A 25746-nucleotide genomic window follows, 5' to 3' on the forward strand; every position below is an offset into this window, starting at 1 on the left:
CGTGGGTCATTAACTATTCATGCAACTACTCAACTCTGCTGTTATAGCATGAAAACAGTCACAGATAATACATGAGTGTGGCTGTGTTCCAATAAAACCTTACTTTCAAAAAAAGCAATCCAGATGTGGTGCACTAGTTAGTTTGCTGACGCCTAATTTAAAGGATACAACCTATAAAGTGTATAACCCAAACAAAACTTTGTATGAATAAAATATAGGAAAGTACAGGAAAGACACTATCTGAAAGCATTAGGGTAAATAAATAAATTAAATAATTGCAATCAAAATATTTAGGCTGACAGCAAAAATACTTGGAAACACAAAAATTTACGGTATGGAAATGAGAGATGAAAAAACTCTAACTTGTAAACCATTGTAACAACCTAATAAGTGATTTGTTCTGTATTGTTTTATTTGAATATAGAAAATATTGTGTCTGAAAAGCATATCAAAAGTCTCTACAGAGTAACAGTAACTGAGCCCAATTCTTACTTGATATTAAGTCAGAGTCTCCTACTATGAAAAGAAAATATAATTCAACAAGAAATTTGAGATTGTTTACTTGTCCTTACAACTTTGGTTCTTAAATGGAATTTTCAAAATGAACATGGCAGAACTGCAATACATACTTTATAAACCATAAAATATGTAGGCAAGCTAAAAGGGGAAAAAAATTAAACATGCCATCATGTACTTGCTTGAAGCTCTTCTTTTTTCTGGGGCTCAACTGGCCAAAAAGGAGTAAATACACTACCACAACAAGAATCAGAAGACAAAAGGAGAAATTTGATACAGGAGACAACATTCACATTTGTTCTTCTTTATAAATCTAATTTGAAATGCATAGATAAAACAGCACTTCACCCATACAAGTTACACCATGAAACACACATGTTGATAAATGTTCCCAATATTATTTAGCAATAAAACCCTAATATTATATTTAAAGACCTGGGGCAGCAGGAGTCGGGGTAGGGTTAGGGTGGGGATTAAATCAAACTATAATCTCCTTAAATTTTTGCTTTGGTATTCCCATTTTTCACTGTATCAGCTTCAGCTTAAGCATGAAAACTAAAGTTAAGTATGTGCAAAAAGGTACTGCCTTTCAGCAAAGGATGAGCTCAGTTCTGCACAACTACAGCAAATTTTTAAAGTATTTATCAAAGTACCAAAATACAACATCTAGTTTAACAGGTTTTGCCAAGAATTTTGACAATTAAATTTGATGGAAAATTAAATGAGTTATTATGTTTGACGTGATTAGAACAATAACTGGCATATAGTAAGCAGTTTATAGTGTTCATAAATTTCATATTGCTTCTGAGGCTCTAAGCAGGAATATGTTTCACTTGTCTCTGTTTAAAGTATTATATGACATTTCTGGTCTTAGAATTTAGCTTTGATGCCTCAAAAGAGCTGAGCGAGTTGGCTGAGCTACAATTATTTGCTCACTTTGCTCTACCATTTCCTACCTTTCTCTACTTTGCTCTACTCTTTCTTGGACCAAGAGCATAGACCAGTTGTGAAACATTAACTGGAGTGAGGGGAGAAGCAGCAATCATGGTTCAACAGCATGTATCCCAGTATCCTCAGTGCCAAATACTGAAATTAGAGGCACTAGGCCCTCTCCAGGAGGAGCCTCTGGAGGCATAGTAAGGGCAGCTGAAATGCACACAACCATCAGCTGATACTGATATATCCATTTAGCCTCAGTAAATGGGACGTAATTAAACACTGTAATCTCCAATTTCTCTTTGAATAACTCTGGACCATTCGGCTAATAGATGAAAAAGCAATCTGAAGGGGAAAAAATTACATTTCCTTTTCAAAATATTGGAAAGGGGTAAAAAACATATAGGAGAATTCTCACTTGGCTGGACATTTGCCTGTCCTTCATAGCTCAAGTCAGAATCAGAACACCTGAATGGCTCCTAAAAGTTCTCAGACTTAGTAGTTCATCTGCCCGACTGATGACAGGCATATTATGGCTTATGACATCTGGCCCATATTAATAATAAATAAGGAAAAAACAGGTGGTTTATTTTACCATCATTAAAGAGGAAAACAAAACAAGCAAAAAAACCCCCACTGTGGTTAAAAAGAAAAAAAATCCAGAGGGTAGTCTCTAAATATACATGATTTTTTTAAATTCCTTTCAAAATATAATGTCCCGAATGTATTTTCAATGTTAATTTCTTTTAAAGAAGGAAATCCATTATAATACAATAAATGAAACTATTAAGTGTACATTTCCATTATTAAATCCACAAGTACTACGATTCATGAGATTGAAAACTATTTTTGCTGCCTTTCCTAAAATAGTAATTCTACTCTGTAGTCACTTATTACTAGGAACAAAGCTATTAGCAAAGTTTTTTCCCTGGGAACGTTAAAATGTAATGATTACTAGAATAAATTAAGTGATAATAAATTGGCGTAACTAGTTTTGCCCCCTATTACAACTTTCTAAATGGGTAATTTAAAAAAAAATAAACTTTTCTTATGAGGTCCTGTATTTGCCCTTCTGTTTCCAACAAAATAAAGTTAAATTCGAAGGTCTTGGTACTACCTTGAGCTTTTGGAGAAGTTGGTTTATCTCTAAACAAAATTTGGATTAACGGCTTAATTCATTTGTAATTACTTCGCTCTAAAACTATAGGAAATCCACATCTACTTGTAGGGCGATTGTTTAAAATTTGAACAGGTAGTAACTCTAGGATAATGATTTTTAAATGTTATATTAATTCCTCCTAAGTAATTTATACTCGAATTCTAGGTTATTCTTAATTCAAAGGTAAAGATACCACTTTTTGTTTTATTCCAAAGATTACTTTGCCACATGCTGACATGGTTAACACAGACCGAATCTCAAATTTTTATTTCCATAAGCATGATAAAGATCTGAGAGAAAAGAGTAATTTTAGCCAACAGACTATCACTTATAAATAATTAGTATAGCAGGAAGCTCTTAAACGACAGGTTGGACCCCTTATGCTGCTCAGTAAGTCTGGAGCCATCTTTTCACTAATATAACATAGAAACTGTAGCAACTACCTTCACCTGAGCTAACCACATTAGGAAAGTTAAACTGTCCCCAAAATTTAAGTTAATTCCTAAGTCAAGTGGCTAAAGAAAAGGACACTCTGGCTAATTATGGCATACAAATTACCAATTTTCAAAAAAAATTAGGAAATAATAAAATACATACTGCACACTGTATTAAACATCATTTAATTTCTTTGCTATCAGAAATACCTTATCGTTTTTTTAAAAACCGAACAGCCTTAATATGCTGTAGTCTTCAAAGATTTTTCAATAAAGAAAGCACCAGCTCTAGTTCTTACAATTCTTAATAGTTCAGAAAAATCATTCTCCACATTCTAATTGTAAGTGGAGAATAAAGTATTACCATATTTTACTCTACAGAAGAATCAACTTTTCTTGCTCTAAGTTATAAACACAAAAATGAAAAAATTGTGTGCACATTGCTTCCTCTCATTCCTCAGTTTTACCTCATTTCTCACTTTTTTTTTCCTGTAGGGGAAACTAACATCCTGCCGAGGAAGCTATCAAGAGAATGGTTTAATTCTGAAATATAAAAGACTTAGTATCATGGGAAAAAAGGTTTTGCCACAGGCTTTTAGGAAACTGCCACTAGCGGAGATTTTTAACATTTCACATTTTCACAACCATAGAATAAATGGGTTTAATAAAAGTGTCAATTAACAGAGAATAACAAGAGTTTTTACTTTGGATTTATATTATTGAAAACTGCTGTTCCTTCCATCTATCTGTACGTAAAACCAAGAGTTAACTACATTATTCACTAAGATAACAGCTTTTAACAAATGAGCTTAACTCTTGATGACACTAAAATTATTTCTCATGGGAATTTTTTTTTTTAAGAAATCATCTGTTGATCTCTTACATGCTTTATCCTGAAAGCAAAGGGGAAAAAAAGTAGAAACTTTCAGGTTTAAAGTGTATGCTTGAGTATGGAAGGTGACTGGGGTAAAGAGCTCTCCCTGTAACACCATTTAAGTCACAGCAACTATCCCAGCGAGCTAAAACATGGCCATTATGCCCATAAGCCCCCGCAGTGTAAAGTTTCTGGAGTTCCCACACGACTTCTAAAAAGCCAAAACACGTGACAAATGAGAAACAGAACTATTAACTCCTAGACATTCCCAGATTTTTCAAAGGGTGTATATCTTAAACAAAATGATCTTCCTTTTAACTTTTCTGATTAAGTGTTTCTAAATTTTTTTTGCAATAATATTTCAATGACAGTCAGATCTAAATACATCAGATATAAAAACAGTTAATTTAACCTGATATTTAATATTTGATACATACCTCTCTTTCTATGAGATGATGCCAAATCCAAATCAACATTTCGCCTTCCACTCTGTTAAGTTAAAAATAAATAATAAAATTTAATTGTGAAAATTATGTACTTATTCACCAGTCAGGTCAGGCTAAGAACAAAGAGTCTCTAAAAACCCACTAAAAACAGGTATAAGAAAGCTCAGGCATGTGACTATGAGACACTAAAAGACAAAGTCAACTTTCACGTTCATTAACCTTGTAAAATAGCAATAGATTTTCTTTGTTGTTACCTTTTCTTCTTTGGAATCTTTGTCTTTCATCCTCCAAACACAGTATGATCTCTTATTAATATCCCCTAGATGTCTAAAGTCCCTGTAGCAAAGTTTCATTTTCTGAAATTACTACCTGCTCTCTACCCTCGTTTCCCATTCTTTTCAAAACTCCCATTAGCCTTGGCCAGGTGTTTCGAAGAGAATCTGAGGAGTCCACACTAACAGAAAAATAACACAGTCCTAAGCCTTCTGGTAGTATTTTTAAATATTTTAAAACGTTGTTTAAAAACTTGTTAAAATAAAGAAATCTCAAATGGTGAAATTGCAGACAGCTAATAAAACAGTGAAGGCTTTCAGGAAGAAAGAAAATACATTTTTGTGTGTGTGTGTGATGGGGAGGCACTGCCGACAACTGTCTACCCTCTCATGCGTGCAGCCAACCATATGCAAACCATATGACAAACTTATGCACAGACTTGACATTATGGTCTTTGACATTTCAGCTATCCTCCGTCACACAATAAAAAAGGCGGTGGCAAAGAAGAAAGGCTGCAGAAGTGATCCATTTAGGAAATGTCATTTAGAAAATCTTCCTGGTAACACATATTGACACATCATGGATAAACACATTTTATCTCACAGACACACACACACCCAGAAATAAGTATGTTCTCAGGCCATTTGTTGCTAGACAAAACACCAAACAGTTGTCATGACAGCTACTGAAGACATCACCATGTCATGCACTGTAACATTTGTATCACACAGTACGTTTGCCATGAGGGCCCATGGAAGAAATTTATCTCAGGCCTAGGAACCAGAAATATCAGAGTTTCTCTGGAAAACCTAGTCTTTTTTTCATCTTTTAGACACTATGAACCATGTAACTCATGTGTTTCCTATTCGGTGGCCCATCTCTAGTGGAACATCACAGGGTAAGTGTAGAGGTGTACAAAGCTTACTAAGGGCTTTATTTTCCTCTCTCAACTTCTTTTAGCCATAATTCATTCACCTAATTTATACTTTTATAAGTAGTATTAATTTTTTCTATGCTAAATCAAATTCTTTCTGAAAGACAGGAGTATGGAAATGAGGGAGGTGGATTAGGAGATAGTGTAGTAAGAAATGCTGATAAGTATGACAACTGTATTAAACAGTTAAACTTGGGTTTAACTGTGTAACTGTTTACTGAGGTTTCTCTGTTTACTAAGACAGTAAAGTAGATAATACATCACATAATACTCTTTACGAAAGAAGGTTAAGACACAGATTTAGCATTAAACTGGTTGACTTCAGTTATTTTAAGAACACTTCATTCACTAATAATTCAGCATTACTAGATATCTAAGATATGAATGGTAATCCTAGATAACCTCGGGCAAAAGGGTAACATATTTCAGATGGAAAAACCCAACTGCCCCCACTGCTTGCTCCTCTTCCTCTATTACCAGGCTCTCTGAAGCTGAAGGCTCAGCGCAGGTTACCATCATCTACAATGGAATCTGCTCTCTCTAGTTCTTGAATTTTCCACCTTTTATGACACTATCTTTCTAAATATTTCATAAGGAAACATGATCAAGAATCTATCTTCTTCAAAAATCTGCTTATTAACCATTTAAAAGTTCTACAGAAACTAAACTTGGCAATTAAATCTAAGTTCAGCCCACATCCATTTATCCGTCTTCCCATTATGTTTTCAAAACATCGCTTTCAACATGTTTTAAACTGTATCACCAAACTTGTTCTTCACAACAACCCAGTGAGGCAAGTATAAGAGGTAATGTCATTCCCCATTTCAAAGATAAAGAATCTGGGGCTCAGGAAGATTAAGTGCCTTGTCCCAGGTCAAAATCAAGAGAGTCTATAGTGACTGACTCAGATTTCATTGTTTGTTTCCGAAAACTATGCCACTTTAATACATTTATCTTCATCTTTTATCTTTTCATTTCAGTTGAAATGAATTATCAATCACTTACAACACACAAAGCACAATGTAGGAGATACGAGGGGCATTAAAAAAAAATTCCCTAGACATCCTAAGAGGTCTACTGGACAGAAATACTAATAATACATAAATAAGTCCAACATGAGACAAACCATTAGTGGTTTATTAAAGGCACTAACAAACGGCCACGGAAATAAGAGTCACTGTCATGTGAATGAAAAATACTGCCTGCCATATCAGTAAACAAAGGACGCTGCAGCCATCAAGTCATTAGCCACTATCACTGCCCCAATAGTGAGCTGGAGGGAACTCAAGATGGAGACAAGCAGCAGTACCCCTAACAGTGCACCCTGAGCGAACTGAGGATGGGCAAAAACAGGATACAGGGCATAGATAGGTAGGGGCATGCCAAAGGCATGATACCAAGGAGCCCAGACTTTTGTGTCTTACCATACATAGAAGAGCATTAAATTCATTAAATTGAGATGTCTGGTTTTCTTTAATTAATAGTAATCCTTTGATGTTCCAACTACCTGGTCTTTGTTGCAGAAACTCCAGTATATCTTGGTTTCTCCCCTGCCTCTTCAGAAAGGTCTCTCAAGCTATCTGAGAGGCTGTATCTAGGGCTGAAACCCAGAAATGCCCACTGAATAAAATACAGCTCTCAACGTTTAGGTTGTGCAATTTTTTAAGTCTGCAGTCAGTAATCTTAGGAAAGTTTTCGGATGAGTTGACATTTTAACCAGTCCTTAAGAGAGAGGCAGAACTTCAACAACAAAACCCAGAAGATGGACATTTAAGGCAAATGATGCTTGAGCAGAGGCTCAACAGATATGTTTGGGGTCTGGCAGACAGACTACTATGGCAAAAATGCAGACTACTGCAGGGGAAAACTTCAAAAGCAGGCAGGCAATGTTTTCCAGAATCTGATTTCTAGGTAGGCAGTGCAGAGTCTCTGAGTTTTTTTAAGTGGGAACGTGGCATGACTAGCGGGTGTTTTGGTGTTGTTCTTCTTGTTTGTGTTTTTAAGAGCTCTGGCTCTGGGCGCAGCCCTGAAGGAGAAAGACTGGAAAAAGGAGGGAGATCAGTTTGAAAACTACCAGTCCAGGCAAAGGTATCAAGGGTCTGAATTAAACAGTAGAAAGAACAAACAGGCACAGAAATTTCACCAAAATAGATCAGACAGACACTCATTTGTTACAAAAAAAAAAATTAATGGCTGCCTACTGTGTGCCATGCACTGTAGATGCTTGGGATACAATAGTGGCTAAAACAGCAAAAAATTTGTCCTCGGGGAGTTTATATTCTGGTGTAGGTTAACAGAAACTGATAAATATAGTAAATAAATAATGTTATGTGCCGTGGGGGGAAAAAAAGCACAAAGCAAGGCAAGGTGGAGAGGGAGTGAACACCTGGAGAGGAGGGCAAACTGCAATTTTAAATGGAGTGGTCAGGGTAGGAGTCACTGAAAAAGTAACATCAAGACCTGCAGTGAGAGAATTTGCCTGCAGACAATAGTATCCCAGTCAGAAGAAACAGCCACGTAAAGGCCCCATGGGGAAGCTGTGTGGTATGTTCATGGAAGAGCCAAGAGGTCATTGTGGCAGAAAGAGAGTAGCAGCAGGGAGATCAGAGAGGAGTGAGACCAGGACACATGCAGTCCTACGGGCCCTGGAAAGACTGAGGCTTCTACTTTGAGGGAGAGTACAGTCATTGGCGGCTTTGAGTAGAGAACTGACATGACCTGCTATAAAATTAGCAAAGGGTTGGGAGACTGGGTAATGAGACTGACCAACTTGGAAAAATAAATGGACAGAGAGGAATCTCGGTAGACTACAAGACTGGGAACGTGAACTGTGAGCAAAGAGATACTAGTGGGAACGAAGAATGAAAGGAGGAAGAACAAACAAAAACACAATGAAACCTGCTTGAAAACACTGTTCTACTTTCCTTAGAGGAGGAACCTTTCATGCTTCCTTTAAACTTCTTTTAAACAATAGCTTTAGGTTTATGTAGCACTTTACACTCTCAAAAATATTTTCATGTCCATTTTCTCAATTCACACAAGAGGAATTTCAGAGCTAAAATGGATCTTATCGATCATTCAGTCCACAAAGACCTGAGTTTCTGTTTGAGCTGTCATGTGACATGACCAAGGTCTCAAAGCTCTTCAGCAGTAGAAGCCAAGTCTAACACATTACCACAGGCACAACAATCCTCATATCACACCATGGGACACTAAGTCTTCATATCACACCATGGGATATATCACACTAACGCCCAGAGAGGTCAAGTAGCACATACAGATTCACACATAAGGCAGAGAAACAGCCAAAATGAAAATTCAGCTATCAATCCCAAGTCCAACACTATTCGCATAGAAGCAGTCTCTTGGACAGTTTCCATTTTATAACTTATTTTACCCATCACACTATAGCACCCCTTACTTCCTACTTCTTGTATAAATCAGCATCTCATTTATTTGACTTTTACCTTAAATGCCTGCAGTCCAAGTCCTGAGGCTTTTTTGACAGGTAACTGAGAGTTACTGAAAGATTTTAAGTAAAGGAGATATAAACAGATTTGTATTTTCGATATATTATTCTAGTGAAATGCTGAAGGTAGGCACAAGACAGATGGGGCAACCAGTCTGGAGGCTTCTGTACTAGACCAGGCAAAAGAGAAGGAAAGTTTGAAAAAGAGCAATGGCAGGAGGGATGGAGAGGACATATGAGAAAGATATTAAGAGTAAAATTTTTAAGATTTGACTAATTGGACTGTGAGAGTGAGGTTTCAGGGACCAGGAATTAAGAAAAAGTAGTTAAGGACAAACCCAGGTTTCCAGCTGGGTAGTTAATAGTAGCACTTACTAAGATAGGGAATATGAGAAAAGAGGTTTGGGAGAAAGATGAGTTTATTTTTGGATAGGTTAAGATGGTGGTCACCTGACACGTTCAGGCAGAATGTTCATCAAGGAGTCAGATAGATGAATTTGGAGTCTAGGAAGAAATCAGAACTAAAGATAGAAATCTGAGAGTCATTAACATACAAATGATAAATGTCTATGCAACAGAGTTACCTCATTTTAAAAAAATTTTTGTATGTCTAAAACAAATGTGCATTACTTACTCTAATCAAAGCCTTATGTATCTATAAAAAAAAAATACTTCTTTACTGAATCTAGGTATACCTACCAGTGCGTAACCCTCTTCATCTGATTCAGGCTGAGACAAATCAGATTCACTCCTCGATTTGATCAGTCTATAATTTGGACTTGCGTGGACTAGCCGGCTCTCTGCAGTAAGACTTTCACTCCTGTCTCACATGCACAAAGAAAAGTTTTTCGATTTGGGACTGTTAGTGAACATAAAATTGAATGGAACTAGCAGCAGAGATAAAACACACAGTGAGGAGTAATTATGTTTGTTGCTGGAAAATCCTGACTCTTAGGTCTAAGCACCAAGTCCTTATCAATTACATCAGAAAAACTTCCATGCCACTAAATCACAGAGATATGCAAATAACTTCATATGTTTCTCAGCTACTGTTGTTTATATGTATGAAAAATTGTGCCTACTCATTAAATCAGAAATTTATATTCCAGACTGAATTAGTATCACTCTTCACATTACTTTAAATTCATCCATATCAATTTATATTTCCTCCTCCATGTCTGTTAATTTCAGAATACCATAAATTTTGAGAATTAACCATTTCAACGCATAGGAGGAGAGAAGTGTTTTAAGACTCTAGTCAGTCCCACCTGGTCATAAGTGCACCTCCTTCAGAGGCACTTGTGGAAGGCTGCTGCAACTGTCCTTCTTCCCTTCGCCTCTGAAGCTCATCGATCACAGGACTTACTCCTAATATTAACAGGGCACATCGATGGATCACGGAGTTGCAGGCAGCAGTGTACACATCCTGACCCTCGGGAAGGTCTGTGCTGACCCTTCGCTCTTGCTGAGACTGAGGAGGTTGATCGTCAGCTCGAGCCCCAGACCCTGCCCCACTGTTCATTCTATCTCGATCTCGGCTACGAGCTACTTCACGGGCTGAGAGGAAACACTGAAAGATTTCTGTAACATGCAACACAAAAACAAGGTCTTAACACATGGGGAGAGAAGAGCAAAGAAAATAACAATAAAAATAGTCAAAAAGTTTGGACCAAAAACTTATCGAAAGAGGGAAAAATTACTTTAAGGCATTAAATACAGCGTAGTAACTAAATTCAAATTATATAAAAAATACATGTATATTATTAAACTTTTCATAAAAATTACAATAGGAAATACTCATACCTTTATAGAATTTAGATTTGGTTAATTCTATTTGTGCTTTTATGAGTTAAATCAGTGGTTTTCTAAGTGTGGTCCCAGAACAGCAGCACCAACATTATCTGGGCGCTCGTTAGAAATTAAAATTGTTGGGCCCACCCCAGACCTTCAGAATCAGAAGCTCTAGGCTTGGAGGTTGCAATCTGTGTTGGAGCCAGTCCTCCAGCTGATTATGAAGGCCGCTGAAGTTTGAGAAGCACTGGGTTAAATAAAAATAACTAGGCACCTATTTCTGAAATGTTCATGACCTTGGTTTGAAAACTGTCAGGTTTCAAAATAAACAGACAAAATTTAAGTTGTATTAGTTATAATGAAAAGTCCCCTTTCCCTTCCAAAGTCCATATAATCCCTAACACTTCCACTTTGTGGTATTCTGAACACATTAAAAAATAAGCACAACCATTAAAAGTCTTTGCTGGCACACAATCTGGTTATAATATATGGTCAAGATTGCCTCCAGAGTCAAATGGCATCACCAGGAATGTCCAATGCCAGCCCTTCCCAGTTCACAAGTCAGTGGGTTTAACAAGGTTCTGATGCAGGGGTAGCTATTTCACAATATGAAAATAATTTTTTGCTCAAATTTGGAGTGAAGATGGTATTCTTAATGGGAACTCAGGCAAGTAAGTTAGTAAAATACTAGATTCATCTGTCAATATGGAAGAATAATCTTTAAAAAAGGATGTGTATATTTCAAACTATTATTATTACAATATACTCATTTTGTTGTTGAAAGACCCTTATTTCTATGAAAAATCAAAGCAACAAATCCAGAGTCTAGAGCTGGAAATCAGTCAAAGTAATCAAGAGAATGACTACTGGAATTTGGGGCAGACCTGGTTCTAATTCCAGCTGCTACTAACTCTGGCCCTAAGCACAGGAGTTAAGGAGGTTTGTCTCCTTAAACCTCAGTTTGTTCACCTTTAGAATAGGGTAATACTAAAATCATCTCATAAGACTGAGAGGATTCTATATAAAGCATTTGACCCAGTGCCCAGCATAAAAAACAGTACTCAAAAGTGCTAACTAGTTTAAAGATTATTACTCCCCAGGTAACTATTGTAATTCATTTTTCTATAATTGAAGGTTATATTTTGTTACTGTGTTTCCCCTTTGGTCTTTGCTTTCAGGAATTTCTAAACTAAGTCTTAAGCTCATCTGCAAAAGTTCCCTCAGCCTAGGTTTTAAAAATATAATTATTCTCTCCCTCTTCATCTCCAATTCCCTTTTCTCCATTTGGACCTTGTCTCTTTCCTCTTGTTCTAATGGGTTTTGGTCTTGTTTTGAGCCACCTGAAAATCATTTTTAGAAGTATGCAGAACACAAATAAGTCAAATAAGTCAATAATAAGTAAGTGTCAAATTGATCGAAATACACAGACAATCCCAATATCAAATGCATAGCTGGCCATAATGTTTTAGGCTACAAAGTGAATATACATTTTAACTTGAAATCACTCAAAAGATACTAACGAATGTTTAAAAGCTTTGATATTTCTCTTTAAACATCTGAATGATTACATTTAAAAACTATCTGTAGCCTTGGAATATAAAAATAGGAAAAATGTTGTTCACTTAGCCAATAATATTCTTGTTCCCTACTGAAAACAGCAGTGCAGTCAGTTAGTGGGTGAAATTTATCATTTTAAAAGTTCTACATATGGAAAGTAATTGGGCTCCCCTAACAGGCATAGAAAGGGCTCTCTTCCTTACCACCCAGTGGGCAGCCAGGCCAGTGGACAACTTGGTACCCTCCAGGGAACGTACTTTGAATGACCCTATCCAATGAACCACGGGCATCATTTCATGAATGAGACTCAGTGCAAGAGGCACTGTTTCCAAAAGCCTGCTTCCAGAGCTTTTCAGCCCAAAACATGCAACCCAATAGCTTCAGAATGGAACTAGCACAGTTTTAAGAGCTGAAATGTTAGCTAATGTAAGTTCAGATCACCACAGAACATCAGATCCTTTCAGAAAAACTGTAAAGAAACGTTTGCCTTTCTTTTCTCCAGTCATCTGCCCTACCAAAAAGAGTGCCACGTGTGTATCTGTAAAGTAGGATGGGTGTACTCACTGCCAGCTGTCATCACTTCGTGCTCCCGCTCTTCCTCCTCATCCTCCGGCTCCGGGTGCCCCTCTTCCCGTTCTCGTTCAGCCTGTTCTTCCATTTCAGCTTCCTCATCAATGGTCCGGGTAAATGAATGCTCCTGAGGCTCAACATCTGCAGAGTCTTGATTTTCTGAGATCTTAAACAAACGATCAGAGCTACACTAAATATATTTTTCTAAAATTCTGAAAAACTCCATTAAGACCTTGATTTCTATCATGGAAAATAATGCTAACAATAATAACACATGAATTTTACTACAAAAACCCAAAAGATACACTGGATAAATCTGTAAAGATTAGAAAGAATGTATGCACACAAAACACATACAGAGACACCCAACTATGCTCTCTTCCTCAGTATTTTGATTAAAATGTCAAACTATAAATTGATTCATATATATTGCTATTCAGCTATAAACTCCTAACCAGAGCTACAACTTAAAATGAATTGAGTATGACACCAAGTATAAAAGGTAATTAAAGAACATGAAATTTGATTCCAGTTAGCCACTTCAAGTTGTGTGTGTTGTTATTACTCTGTATGACAGATTTAATGCAATCCCTATCGAATTACCCAGGACATATTTCACAGAACTAGAACAAATCATAATAAAATTTATATGGAACCACAAAAGACCTAGAATTGCCGAAGTATTACTGAAGAAAAAGAAAGAGGCTGAAGGAATAACTCTCCCAGACTTCAGACAATACTACAGTGTGGGAGCACAAACTTGGGTTAACAAACTTTGATATTGTAATAATTGCTTTTACCAAATCATATTCTCACCTTTATGTACTTTCACCTTTATGTAAATACATAAAAAATGTATAATCAAAACCAATGCTTTCTATATTTGTCATTATACTGCTAATACAAAGTAAAATGTCTAAAAGCAAAAAAGACTGAACTCTCAATACCAGTCACCACTTTATCAATGGAACTTAGCTTAGTTGCCTTGAAGCTGCTTTGCCTGCAGAAAACTGCTACAAATTGTCTCTTTGCCATAAAAAGCAGAGACATGCTTTGCTCGCTTTGCTTAGCTAGAGGTCATAGATTCAGGGCTGCTTGTGCTTATGGAAAACCATAATTCATCCCTTGCCCTAACCGGCAGGACATGCTTTGCTTATCAGGCGTAGGTGGATAGTGTAGGCTGCTCTTGCTCACAGAAAACTGTGACTTAGCCCTTAGCTGGGAATAGGTGGGCTGCTTCACATGCTTAGATGATTTTTGATCATAGTGTGGAGACTCTGGTGGTCTGGGTTTTCGTTATCAGTTATTCAGAACACTGTAACCTTGCTCATGATTGTTTGAGGCTAAAAATAATTGCTCGTACTATCAATATTGTAACCTTCTAAGTATAAATCAAGATTATAATGTTTCTATTTTTCATGAACTGAAACTGCTGACCTGCATCCCTGCACGTATACCACGCCCTTTATTCCTATGACGTATTTCACTTTGATTCTTTTGTTTGACTATTCTCAATAAATACAAGAGCTTTGGAGGAGCTCGGGGAGTTGGTCTCCAGCTCCCTCTCACTCTCTTGACTTCATAAAGTCTTGAGTAATTTCGTTCTTGCACGGTGGGACTTTTGCTGGACAAAACCCACGATGATCAGAACCCACACTAAAGAGCTACAGTAATCAAGACAGCATGGTATTGATACAAAAACAGACATATGGACCAACGGAACAGAATAGAGAACCCAGAAATGAACCCACAAACTTTTGGTCAACTAATCTTCGATAAAGGAGGCAAGAATATACAATGGAATAAAGACAGTCTTTTCAGCAAATGGTGTTGGAAAAACTGGACAGCAGCATGTAAATCAATGAAGCTAGAACACTCTCTTACACCATACACAAAAATAAACTCAAAATGCCTCAAAGACTTAAACATAAGACAAGATACAATAAACCTCCTAGAAGAAAATATAGGCAAAACATTATCTCACATACATCTCAAAAATGTTCTCCTGGGGCAGTCTACCCAAGCAATAGAAATAAAAGCAAGAATAAACAAATGGGACCTAATTAAACTTTCAAGCTTCTGCACAGCAAAGGAAACCATAAGTAAAACAAAACGACAACCTACGGAATGGGAGAAAATTTTTGCAAACGATGAAACTGACAAAGGCTTGATCTCCAGAATATATAAGCAGCTCATACGACATAATAAGAAAAAAAAAAGCAAACAACCCAATCCAAAAATGGGCAGAAGACCTAAACAAGCAATTCTCCAAGGAAGAAATACAAATGATCAATAGGCACATGAAAAAATGCTCAATATCACTAATTATCAGAGAAATGCAAATCAAAACTACAATAAGGTAGGTATCACCTCACACCAGCCAGAATGGCCATCATTCAAAAGTCCACAAATGACAAATGCTGGAGAGGCTGTGGAGAAAAGGGAACCCTCCTACACTGCTGGTGGGAATGCAAGTTGGTGCAGCCACTGTGAAAAACAGTATGGAGATTCCTCAAAAGACTAGGAATAGACTTACCATATGACCCAGGAATCCCACTCCTGGGCATATATCCAGAAGGAACCCTACTTCAAAAAGACACCTGCACCCCAATGTTCATAGCAGCACTATTTACAATAGCCAAGACATGGAAACAGCCTAAATGTCCATCAATAGATGACTGGATAAAGAAGATGTGGTATATTTTACACAATGGAATACTATTCAGCCATAAAAACCAACAACATAACGCCATTTGCAGCAACATGGATGTTCCTGGAGAATGTCATTCTAAGTGAAGTAATCCAGAAAGAGAAAGAAAAATACCATATGAGATCTCTCATATGTGGAATCTAAAAAAAATTTTTAAATGAACATAAATACAAAACTGAAACAGACTCAGACATAGAATACAAACTTGTGGTTGCCAAGGGGGCAGGGGGTGGGAAGGGACAGACTGGGATTTCAAAATTTGTAGATACTGACAGGCATATGCAGAATAGATAAGCAAGATTATACTGTATAGCACAGGGAAATATATACAAGATCTTGTGGTAGCTCACAGCAAAAAAAAATGTGACAATGAATACATGTATATTCACGTATATAACTGAAAAATTGTGCTCTACATGGTAATTTGACACACCATTGTAAAATGACTATAACTCAATAAAAAATGTTAAAAAAATAAATGTTTAAGAATTCTATTTTCAAGCAAAACAGCATTTTTTTATCTTTTGTGGTGAGAATATTTAAGTTCTACTCTCTTAGAATATTTCAATTATATAAACAGTATTGTCTTTAATTTTTTTCTTTACTTTGTTTGCTCCTGAAGAAACCAAAAATTAGAAATCTGGTAAGGACAATGTTAATTTTATTTCCCATGGTGGCTATGCTACCTAGCAGTCATCCAGAGAAAAGAGTCCTTACAACAGGTGCTAAGAGAGTCACAAATACCATAACAGTATATTATTTCTCCCACAAATTTCTTAATGATTTCCTAAGATGCATACTAAAAGTTATTTTGTTATTCATGGCCGGATGAGGATACTAGGCAGTCAGACTCACACAATCTGTAAGTATTTATTGCCATAATGTGTGAGTTTCAAAAATTTGAGCCTCAACAAAATGGTAAATTAATACACTTCATGGACTTTCAAGGTCACTAACAAATAGCCAGATCCACAAATATTAAATCAGTGCAAGCCAAAAGAATACTATAATACAAAGTAGAGACAGTTTGGTTTTTAAAACCTAAGATCTAAATAATGGAGTACAAAGCATCTCAAGCATGAAGTTTCAAAGCAAGCAGTTCCGAAGGTGATGTATCAGGCTATACTCAAAATTACAGGATCATGTTATCAGAATTACCAAGCACTTTAGAAATCATCTCATTTTTGTTGCAAGAATTACTTCTGGAACATCCTTAATAGAAGTTCATAATCTTTATCTTTAGTGGTAGACAATTCTAATTATTAGAAAGCTTTTTTCCATATTTTCAGCTAACAATGATTCTCCATTCAGATGTTACCCTTTGGTCCTACCTGTGCCCTCTGGAATAACAAGGAACACATTTATTTCTCTCCTACATGGAAGCCCTTTAAGTATTTCTAAAGCAGCTATCATGCAGCTCCCCTTTGTTTTCCTTCTCTAAGCTAGACATTTTTGACACTTTTCAGTTTTTGTGTAAGAAGATTTTCAGACCCTCACCAATCCAAAGTAGTTTGCTAATAACCCTTATAAGTTATAGCACTACAGATCAAATAAGATAATTCAAATGTGGTCTGATCAGAATAAAAAAAAGGAATAATATTTCATATGGTTTGGACAATTCAATTTGTTGTTATTTGTTCAGCCTAAGAATATACAAACTTTCTTAGCAGCCATATCATACTTGATAAATGTGGGGTTAAATAAACCCCCAGTCGCTTACTCATGCAATTTTTTCACTAGAAAAAGAACTATTTGACATTTATTGAACATCTGCAATAATTAAGGCACAATTTTTTTCCCTCACACAAACCAATATGGTGGCATATCTCACAACTTGCAGAAAAACATAGATATTAACTGATTTCCAACTTTACCCATCTGTCTCTTGATGATGACCTGGTCTGAATAAGTTCAAGGTTCTTGCAAGCAAGCAAACGACTTCGAACTTTGTACACACAGCGGTACACTTCTGATAAGCTTTTACCAGGTTGATATCTAAATAAAGAACCAAAATAGAAAAGTTACCTAATTTCTAACATCAAGAGAGCAAATATTTGTCTGAGGATAGTTTTAAGTTACTTGCCGGCTTTCTCCACATGCTTGACTGAGTAAATTTGTGTGTTTCAGAAGAGCTGCGAGAACAAATCTAGACACAGTGTCCAGGAGTGATTCATTACTTAAAGTTGCACTGTCCCAATCTGAAAATAAAAATGATGCATTGACATTTAACAGAAAACAGTTCAGAGGTAATTTTAATAGCTTTAGTAATCAAACACCTGAATTTTATCATTTTCCTAAGTAGTTATTTAACAAATGCACCTACTAGATCCTGCATACTGTGTTAGGGACACAGCAATGAACAAAACTGAGCCCCAGATCTTACATGGAACTTATATTCTAGTTGGGAGGTGGGGGTTAGGGGGAGACAATAAACAAAAACATTAATATGACAGATAATTGCTATGGAGAAAAATAAAGCAGGGTAAGGACAACAGGGAATACTGTACTATGAGGGTTTACTATTTTACATAGGCTGGTTTGGGAAGGTCTCTGAGAAGGCTACAGTTTAGCAGAGAGGTCCAGAGGCCCTGAGGTGAGTGCAAGGAGGCCAGTGTGACCAAAGCAAAGTGTGCATGTGCAGGAGCGGTGGGAGACAGTAGAAAGCTGTCTGGGGGCCAGATCACCTGAGGCCTTGCAGGCCATTGAAAGTCCTCTAGGTTCTACTCTGAGGGAAATGGGAAGGTCCATTAGAAAGCTTTGAACAGAGATATGGCATGATGTGATTTGTGCCCTAAAGGGCTCACTCTAACTGCCAAGTAGAGAACTTTCTACAAGGACAGCAACAGCAGAAGTAATTAGTGTAGTAATTCAGGTGAGCAATGATGGTAGCTCAGACCAAAGTAGTAGCAGTGGAGGTAGTGAGAAGTGATCAGACTCCATACGTATTTTGAAGGCAGAGCTGAAAGAATCTGTTGATGGGTCAGATGTGAAAATGAGAGAAGTCAAGGATGACAACAAACGTATTTAGAATGTGACTGGCATTTACTGAGAGAAGACCACAAGAACACTCTGGGAGATAGGTATCTGGAATCAGCAGTGTGGTTCTGAACACTCTCTACTAGACATCCTAGTGGAGATATGGAGTAGACTAGTCAAGTATGTGCATGACTGGTATTTGAAGCCATAAAGTAGATACTGTGAATACTTGTATATTTCAGTGGGTAAGAAAGGAAACAACATTTGGACAGAGGTGAGTACATGCAACTGAAAATTCAAATCACAGCCTTAGATGATGAGAACTAGTCAGCTGCTCTCTTTAGCTCCATGTTAATCAGCATACCAGCACTGTACTTTAAAAATGCAGCACATTCAGCAGATTTCAAGTGGGGATGGGAGGCTTATTTGTTTTCCCTACTCCCGAACGTCTGCTACACTCTGTTACTTTGACAGATTTACCATGCTACTTAAAAACAAAACCAAACAAACAAAAAACACCCTTGGAAAATATTAAGCCCCATGTTAACTTTATTTATTCTTAATCCTTTCCTAAAACCCCTATTTTAAGAGATAAAAATGTTACAGCTTGGTTTTCCAGGCATTTCTGTAGGCCTAGGTAAAAAAATAAATTCAGATTTACCATTTTTACTGGTGAAAAAATGAATATAAACATACCAGATTTTAAGAAAATCTTATAGCCCACAAAGAATCCTAAAATAACAGTACAAATTTCTGAACATTACATTCTTGAGAGATCATCTGTTTCAAGGGACTGCTTGCTATTCTGAGAACTGCTATGATTTAAAATCAAACAAGACTCCATTTCAAGAAGGCTAATATTCAATTTAAAAGCAAGCTAAAGTAACCTTTGCAGTGTTTCAAATTTAGCAGGTATTACCCTCCTATGCAATTTTTAAAGTAATGTGTCCTTTTACAACACCCTGATTAAAGTTATGGTCATTTCATTCGAAGCACTACTTATTGTTCCCACTATTCAGGTATAAGCAAACAAAGCCATACAGTGAGTTTTTATTCATCTTATGTTTATATGTATTTTTTAAAAGTTCTCAATGCAATGTAACAAGTGACAGTATTATTTAAAAGAAAATCTAACTGCACATTCCTAGAAAATGATACAAATATGAGAATATCAGAAAATTCAACTTAGAAAGTAAACTTTTTTTTCCTCCTCCATTATCATCCTTTTCTACCACTGGTGGGACTCAACACGATAGAATGAATACATGAATGAATGACAAATTGGATGAGATTAAACTTTCAAAGGTATCAGCTCACTGGTGTTTTCTTCTCATTTTTCTTACACAAAATGGAACTTTTTTTTTACTATTTTTATCACAGAAGGAAGAAAACCTAAAGAAATAGAGATAAGATAAGAAAGTGTAACAGAGAAAGACAACTAGGTGTATGTGATTCTGAAAAATCCAGGTCTTTGTTAATAATGGAAAACATGGGTGCTAAAAAGAAACCAGGTATATCCTTTGAAAACTTGGACATAAAATTAATTATAGTAATCAAATAATATTAGAAATTGAAATACCACTACATATCTGCAAAACACTTTACTACTGTACTTAATAGAACACCGTATTTCAAATTATATCTTCACCAGCACTCTAAAATGGGCAAGCATTGTACAGAGGAGGAAAATGACCAGGCCCAGAGCTCAGACTTCCATACACATCCCTTCTGTTCTTATACGAGGGCTTGCCAAGGGATTCATTAAACAGACTCTTCCACTAGATCTATTTACACTGTACAGAATCCTTCAGAAAAATGTTGCCTCTGGATTTATCTTTCATATAAACCTCAATTTTCCCACAGCGAATTTTCTTCAAGTGGGATACATGCATATAAAAAAATACACAGGGTATTTTCCACAAAGAGGAAAAAGAAACTTCTTTTAAAATGTTATCTGTAAAATTCCCTTTTGTATAAAAAAGTAATAAGGTGGCCCCTGTAATTTTCTATTTCACATATTACATACATATTTGTCATATTATGAGATATCTACATATTTACCCCTTTATCCTCTTCATCTTACCTTTACTAACAGCATAATCCTGCATGCTGATCCAAAGGCTTCGAGCAGGCTCTTTTGAACAACCCAAAGCCAAGTCTACATAGACAGCAATTTCAGGCCGCAATTTGTAATCAAAAGGCTTCTGTTCTTCATTTCCCGAAAGAGCTACTTCCAATAGGCAACTCATACACTTATCTAAAAAAAAAAAAATTTACTCAAGTTATCAATATCAAGCCTCATAAATTCTGGTGCTACAAATAAAATCTTACCATATTTACATAATGCACATGAAATGATCTATTTCAAACCATTTTAAGTAGATGCTACAAAGGTAAAGTCCTTTAATGCTTCTCAGTTGGAGGCAGTATCACTCCTTCCATCCCCTCCAGAAGGGTACGTGACCCAATGTAGCACTCGAGGGAAGAGTTCTGGCATTACGGTAAAGAGGGGCCAGGGAAGCTAAACATCCTGCATGCGCAGCACAGTCTTGTCTAACAAAGAAATCTCTTGTTCACAGTGGAATGATATTCTCGTTGAGAAACATGAGACCATTGGGAAAGAGACTAGACAAGATTTTTTTCTTTTTTCTAGTCTTGGGGAAAATAATCACTTAAGTATGATTCATGAGAGATCAAAGATATTGATACCTACATGAATAGTTTCTCAATTAATATTTACATTTGTTCAGGTGGTTCCTAACTTTTCAACGGCATTCAGAATTCATTTTCCATTTAAAAAGCAAACAAAATAGTTCTCTATGCAATAGGTTCTTGGGCTAATATCCAAAGTCAATTTAACCCAAATAACTGAATTTTCATATATTTACATTTTTTTCCTAGTATATGTAAGTATTTAAACATAAAGTGCAACATTTTAATAGTTTCATGATATAATTTAAAAACTGAAAAATAACATTAAGACTGAAATTGATCTTATTCAGACCAAAGGCCAGGTACTGAATTCAGTAGATATAACAGAAATATGAGGAGGACAGAGATACAAACACTTTCGTCCTCAGGAGGATATTTGGGACTAATACAGAGTTAAACACTGATAGCACTGGAACCAACTTTATGATGTTAAATACCCCTTGAAAAACTATGATTTTACTTTTTTTATACAAAGGTTCCTAAGTACAGTCTAACATTCCTCAGCCATGGCCAAAATCATTTTCTGGTTCATAAATGAAACTGAATATACATTTCTATTTGGAAAAGGATGAAAATCTTCAACAGCTCTCACTCCTACTCTCCAACCCTCCAACTCCAAAGCAGAATCTTTGTGACTTTCATCTCGGTTTCTAATTTTTGTTTTCCCTCTTGATTGAGATTCTCTTAGATTGAGGTTTCTCTCAGACTTTCCTTCTTAGACACTCTCTGAGTCTCTTTCTCTTAACAGAGAAATAATAAATTTAAGGTCTAATGAGACCAAGGCTTCTAATGTAACTCATTATTTTAAGGAGTGAAATTAGAGGCCCAGAAACATTAAAGGACCAACCCTAGATAAAACAACTAGATCATCTGTTGAGGAACTGGAGAAATCCTCAAGTTCAGACAGCCTGAGAGCCAGCCTACTAGTAAAGTAGGCAAATGGGAGATGAGGCAGGAAAGGAAACCCCGAAATACCACAAATGGAGAAGAAAAATACCACAATTGGGGAGCAAAAAGTGGGGAGGAATCACACAAGGTAGCATCAGCATGAAAACAGGACAGACTGGGAGCAGAAGGGGTCGGCACTCACATCTGAGAGGCATTGATGACGTGAACCTCTGGTAAATTATGGTAAGTAACCTTCCAGAGCTTTACATTCTATGAAGCAGTTTCATAACCTCCAAGCCCCAGAACACAAGTAGTCGAGCATTTTCCCATTTTTATTACTTAGATGACTTGCTCACGATGAGTAACAAATAATGACATAGTGGAAACAGACCTACATTTCCCTAACTCAGGGGCTCTTTTCACTATACAATGCTGCAGGATTAACTGTTTTTCTGAGTCTCAGATCCCCTACTCTGCAAATGCTGAATTTGTTTTCTATCAGTTCTCCATTCAGCAAACCCAGATTAAGAGAAATCTCCAACTGAGGTGCAAACACGAGCATGTATTCTAAATGCAGAGAAGCACATTACCTAACTGAGGGATGTCCATTTCTACACCATCACTAAAAAGTGGTGTTTTCATCCAATATGCCGTGTCCTGTTCCTCTGGAGACACAGGGGAACCCTGAAGCATGCCACCAAGACATCGCCCAATAAGAAGAGCAATTGTTCTTTCCAGATCCACAAGCCACACCCAGGACTGGGCTGGCTGAGGTAACGGCACACCAGCAGGATCAATCAGTTCCGGCCCTCCTGAAGACAAAATCATTAGTAATTTATCTGACATCCATACTTTCAAGTTTTTTCATTTCTACTGCACGGCAATAAGATACTGAAGCAAAAATAATTTTATAATGAAAACACAAATTATAATACTTTCTGTATATATTCTCTTTACTAGGCTAATTTAAAATATATTCAAATACGACTGCTATCAAATAAAATTTTCCTTTGTAAAGTTACCAATTTTAAGATAAACAGTGAAATAGTATATGGCAGAATTATCCCAAGGGATTCTATTTCTCCTTTTCATTATCCAGATCAAATTTCACCATAAGACTGAGTAACTGAGGTAATTCATCTCTCCAAAATCAAAACAAGAGTTGATCTAGTAAAATGGCACTTAGTACTGTCTAACACTTTTAAGGCCTGAATTCAGATTGTCCTGCACTAAGATACAGCCCCATAGTTTCTCTTTATACATTTGTTTTCAAAAGTTCTTCGTTTAAAAAAAAAAAATAAAACTACACTTAGCCATAAAGATAAGGATAGCTATCAATGAAATCATAAAAAAAAAAAGAAAAGACCAACAAATCCCAAAACTGGTTATTTGAAAACACTAGTAAAATGGACAAATCTCCAATAAAAATAATCCAGAAAAAAAGATGGCATAAATTTTAAAATTTAAAATAAAAGAGTATATAACCACAGATACATTAGAGATTTTTTAAAACCATGAGTGAATATTATACACAACTTTGTGTCAATAAACTTGAAAAACAACAAAATCACATTTTCTGAAAAAATATCAATTTCCAAAATGGATTTGAGAAAAAAACAAAAAGCTGAAAGAGAACCATAATCACTGGAAAAAAAAAAAAGAGAGAGAGATAAAATTAACGGCCAAATCTACCTACAAAAAACACCAGGGCCAGATAGTTTTATAGATGAAGTCTTCTAACCTTTAAGAAGAGATGACCCCTAAATTACACAAATTATTTCAAAGGGAGGGAAGATTCAAAACTGATGCTATGAGATTAGTATAACTGTGGTAGCAAAAATGATGCAAGAATAGCATGAAAAGGGAAAATTATGGGAAAAAATCAGTTACGAACACAGATGCAAACATCCAAAATAAAATAACACCAACTCACCTAATACAAATAGAGTAAACCTTAGCAAATCCTGAGATGCCTTAGAAAAGCAGAAATAAGCCTGGAATGGCTCCAGATAAAGTCTAATCAACATCCTGACAGCTGTAACCTGAGCACTTGTCTCAATCCAGCTGTCACAGCCAGAGGACGGGCCCTCAAGGTATTCTGTCCAATTCCAATCTTGCCAGAAGAAACTAAGGCTTTAAGAAGCTACAAGAGACTTGCTCAAGACCACACAGCCAAGTTAGAAGCAGAGCCAATACTAAAATCTAAATCTTTTTATGCCTTAGTCCAGGATCCTTTCTAATAAAACATGTGACCTCACTTGAAAGGTTTTTAAGATTTCACTACTGAAACTCTTATGGTAGCCTTAGGACAGATAAGACTTCAATGGAAAACCACACTGATATTTTTTAGACATGATATTCTAAGCTACATTCAATAAAATAAAATCATCAATTTTATAAATTAAGAGGGAATTCACGTGCCATGACTAAAATCAAAATGCTACTTCCTATAAAGTATCTAAAAAGAAAAACATAGAAAGATAGGTTTCCAATTTTCATCTTTTACATTCAGTTATCTATATACCCAACCAAAATACAAAGTATTTTACTGTCAAATAGAGATTTAAAACTAAGAATCTTTGCATTTAAGAAATAAAACTTAACCAAATCAATCCATTGACTGTAAAATATATCATTATGCTGCTAAGTTATGAAACAATGCTTTCCTGTTATCCAGTGTGAGACGTATCCCAATTAAACATGTCAAAATATGAAAAATGCATGTCAGAATCAATGAAGTATACTATTCATACTTGACAATCAGATAAAGACTCTATTCATGACACTTAGATACAAGCAACTTTCTTAAATTTTCCCATCTCAGTTGCCCACTTTAGACTGTAAGCTCTTACACAATAACAACCTTATCTTTTGATTACATTAAATACCCAAGTGTCAGATATGATTTGCCTCATGCATGCAAGAGGAACAACTTTTCTCAAAAGCATGATTTGCTCCTTTACTATCTTTACTTACCATGAAGAGGCCACTGTAACTCTTGGTCTTCTAAAAGAGCGGCAGCTGGCAGGAGTCTATTAAGGCAATCGAGAGGTGGCAACAAGTCGAGGAGGTAACTCAATAAAGGCCGAGCCACTGACACTGGGAGTAACAGTAGGGAGTTAACAATCTGGCAGAGCATGCTGCCTGCAGCTGAGACGTATATCACATCTACGAAAGGTAAGAAATTTAACATGGATCAACTGTTTCAAACAAACTTTAAAAAAAACTAATAAATATTATTTTTGCCTAGAACTGGAATATACTAATTCAATAACGCTTTGTTAAATTACTATATAACTCTCTGGTAGCTGGTGCAGTGTTAGTATTTACTCACTTTCAGAAAGCGCCACCCACAGACACTTCATGGGAAAGCACACATACCCTTGTGCCAACGAATTCGAAGGATTATAGCTACTTCCCTTAAAATGCATTATGAATTTCTCATTCACAAATTTATTCTCATTTTCCAATTTACTAAAGAAATATTTATTGAAGACCTAC

The 25746-nt window shown here is 36.2% G+C and overlaps 1 protein-coding gene across 9 annotated transcripts in view; it reads right to left on the minus strand.

Moving 5' to 3' along the window:
• HERC1 (HECT and RLD domain containing E3 ubiquitin protein ligase family member 1) overlaps positions 1–25746 on the minus strand; it is a 174649-nt gene that overhangs the window by 77556 nt on the left and 71347 nt on the right. For all 9 annotated transcript variants that reach the window (XM_064485448.1, XM_064485453.1, XM_064485449.1 and 6 more), the window contains exons 17-25: positions 25222–25413; positions 22836–23057; positions 20729–20902; positions 17753–17867; positions 17544–17664; positions 12954–13125; positions 10310–10622; positions 9741–9861; positions 4357–4408 (exon numbers count right to left, since the gene is read on the minus strand). In XM_064485448.1, the coding sequence (XP_064341518.1) occupies positions 4357–4408; positions 9741–9861; positions 10310–10622; positions 12954–13125; positions 17544–17664; positions 17753–17867; positions 20729–20902; positions 22836–23057; positions 25222–25413 (1482 nt within the window). The remainder of the gene's footprint in view (positions 1–4356; positions 4409–9740; positions 9862–10309; positions 10623–12953; positions 13126–17543; positions 17665–17752; positions 17868–20728; positions 20903–22835; positions 23058–25221; positions 25414–25746) is intronic.

This window comes from Camelus dromedarius, chromosome 5, assembly GCF_036321535.1.
Source record: "Camelus dromedarius isolate mCamDro1 chromosome 5, mCamDro1.pat, whole genome shotgun sequence".
Classification (NCBI taxonomy): Eukaryota; Metazoa; Chordata; class Mammalia; order Artiodactyla; family Camelidae; genus Camelus; species Camelus dromedarius.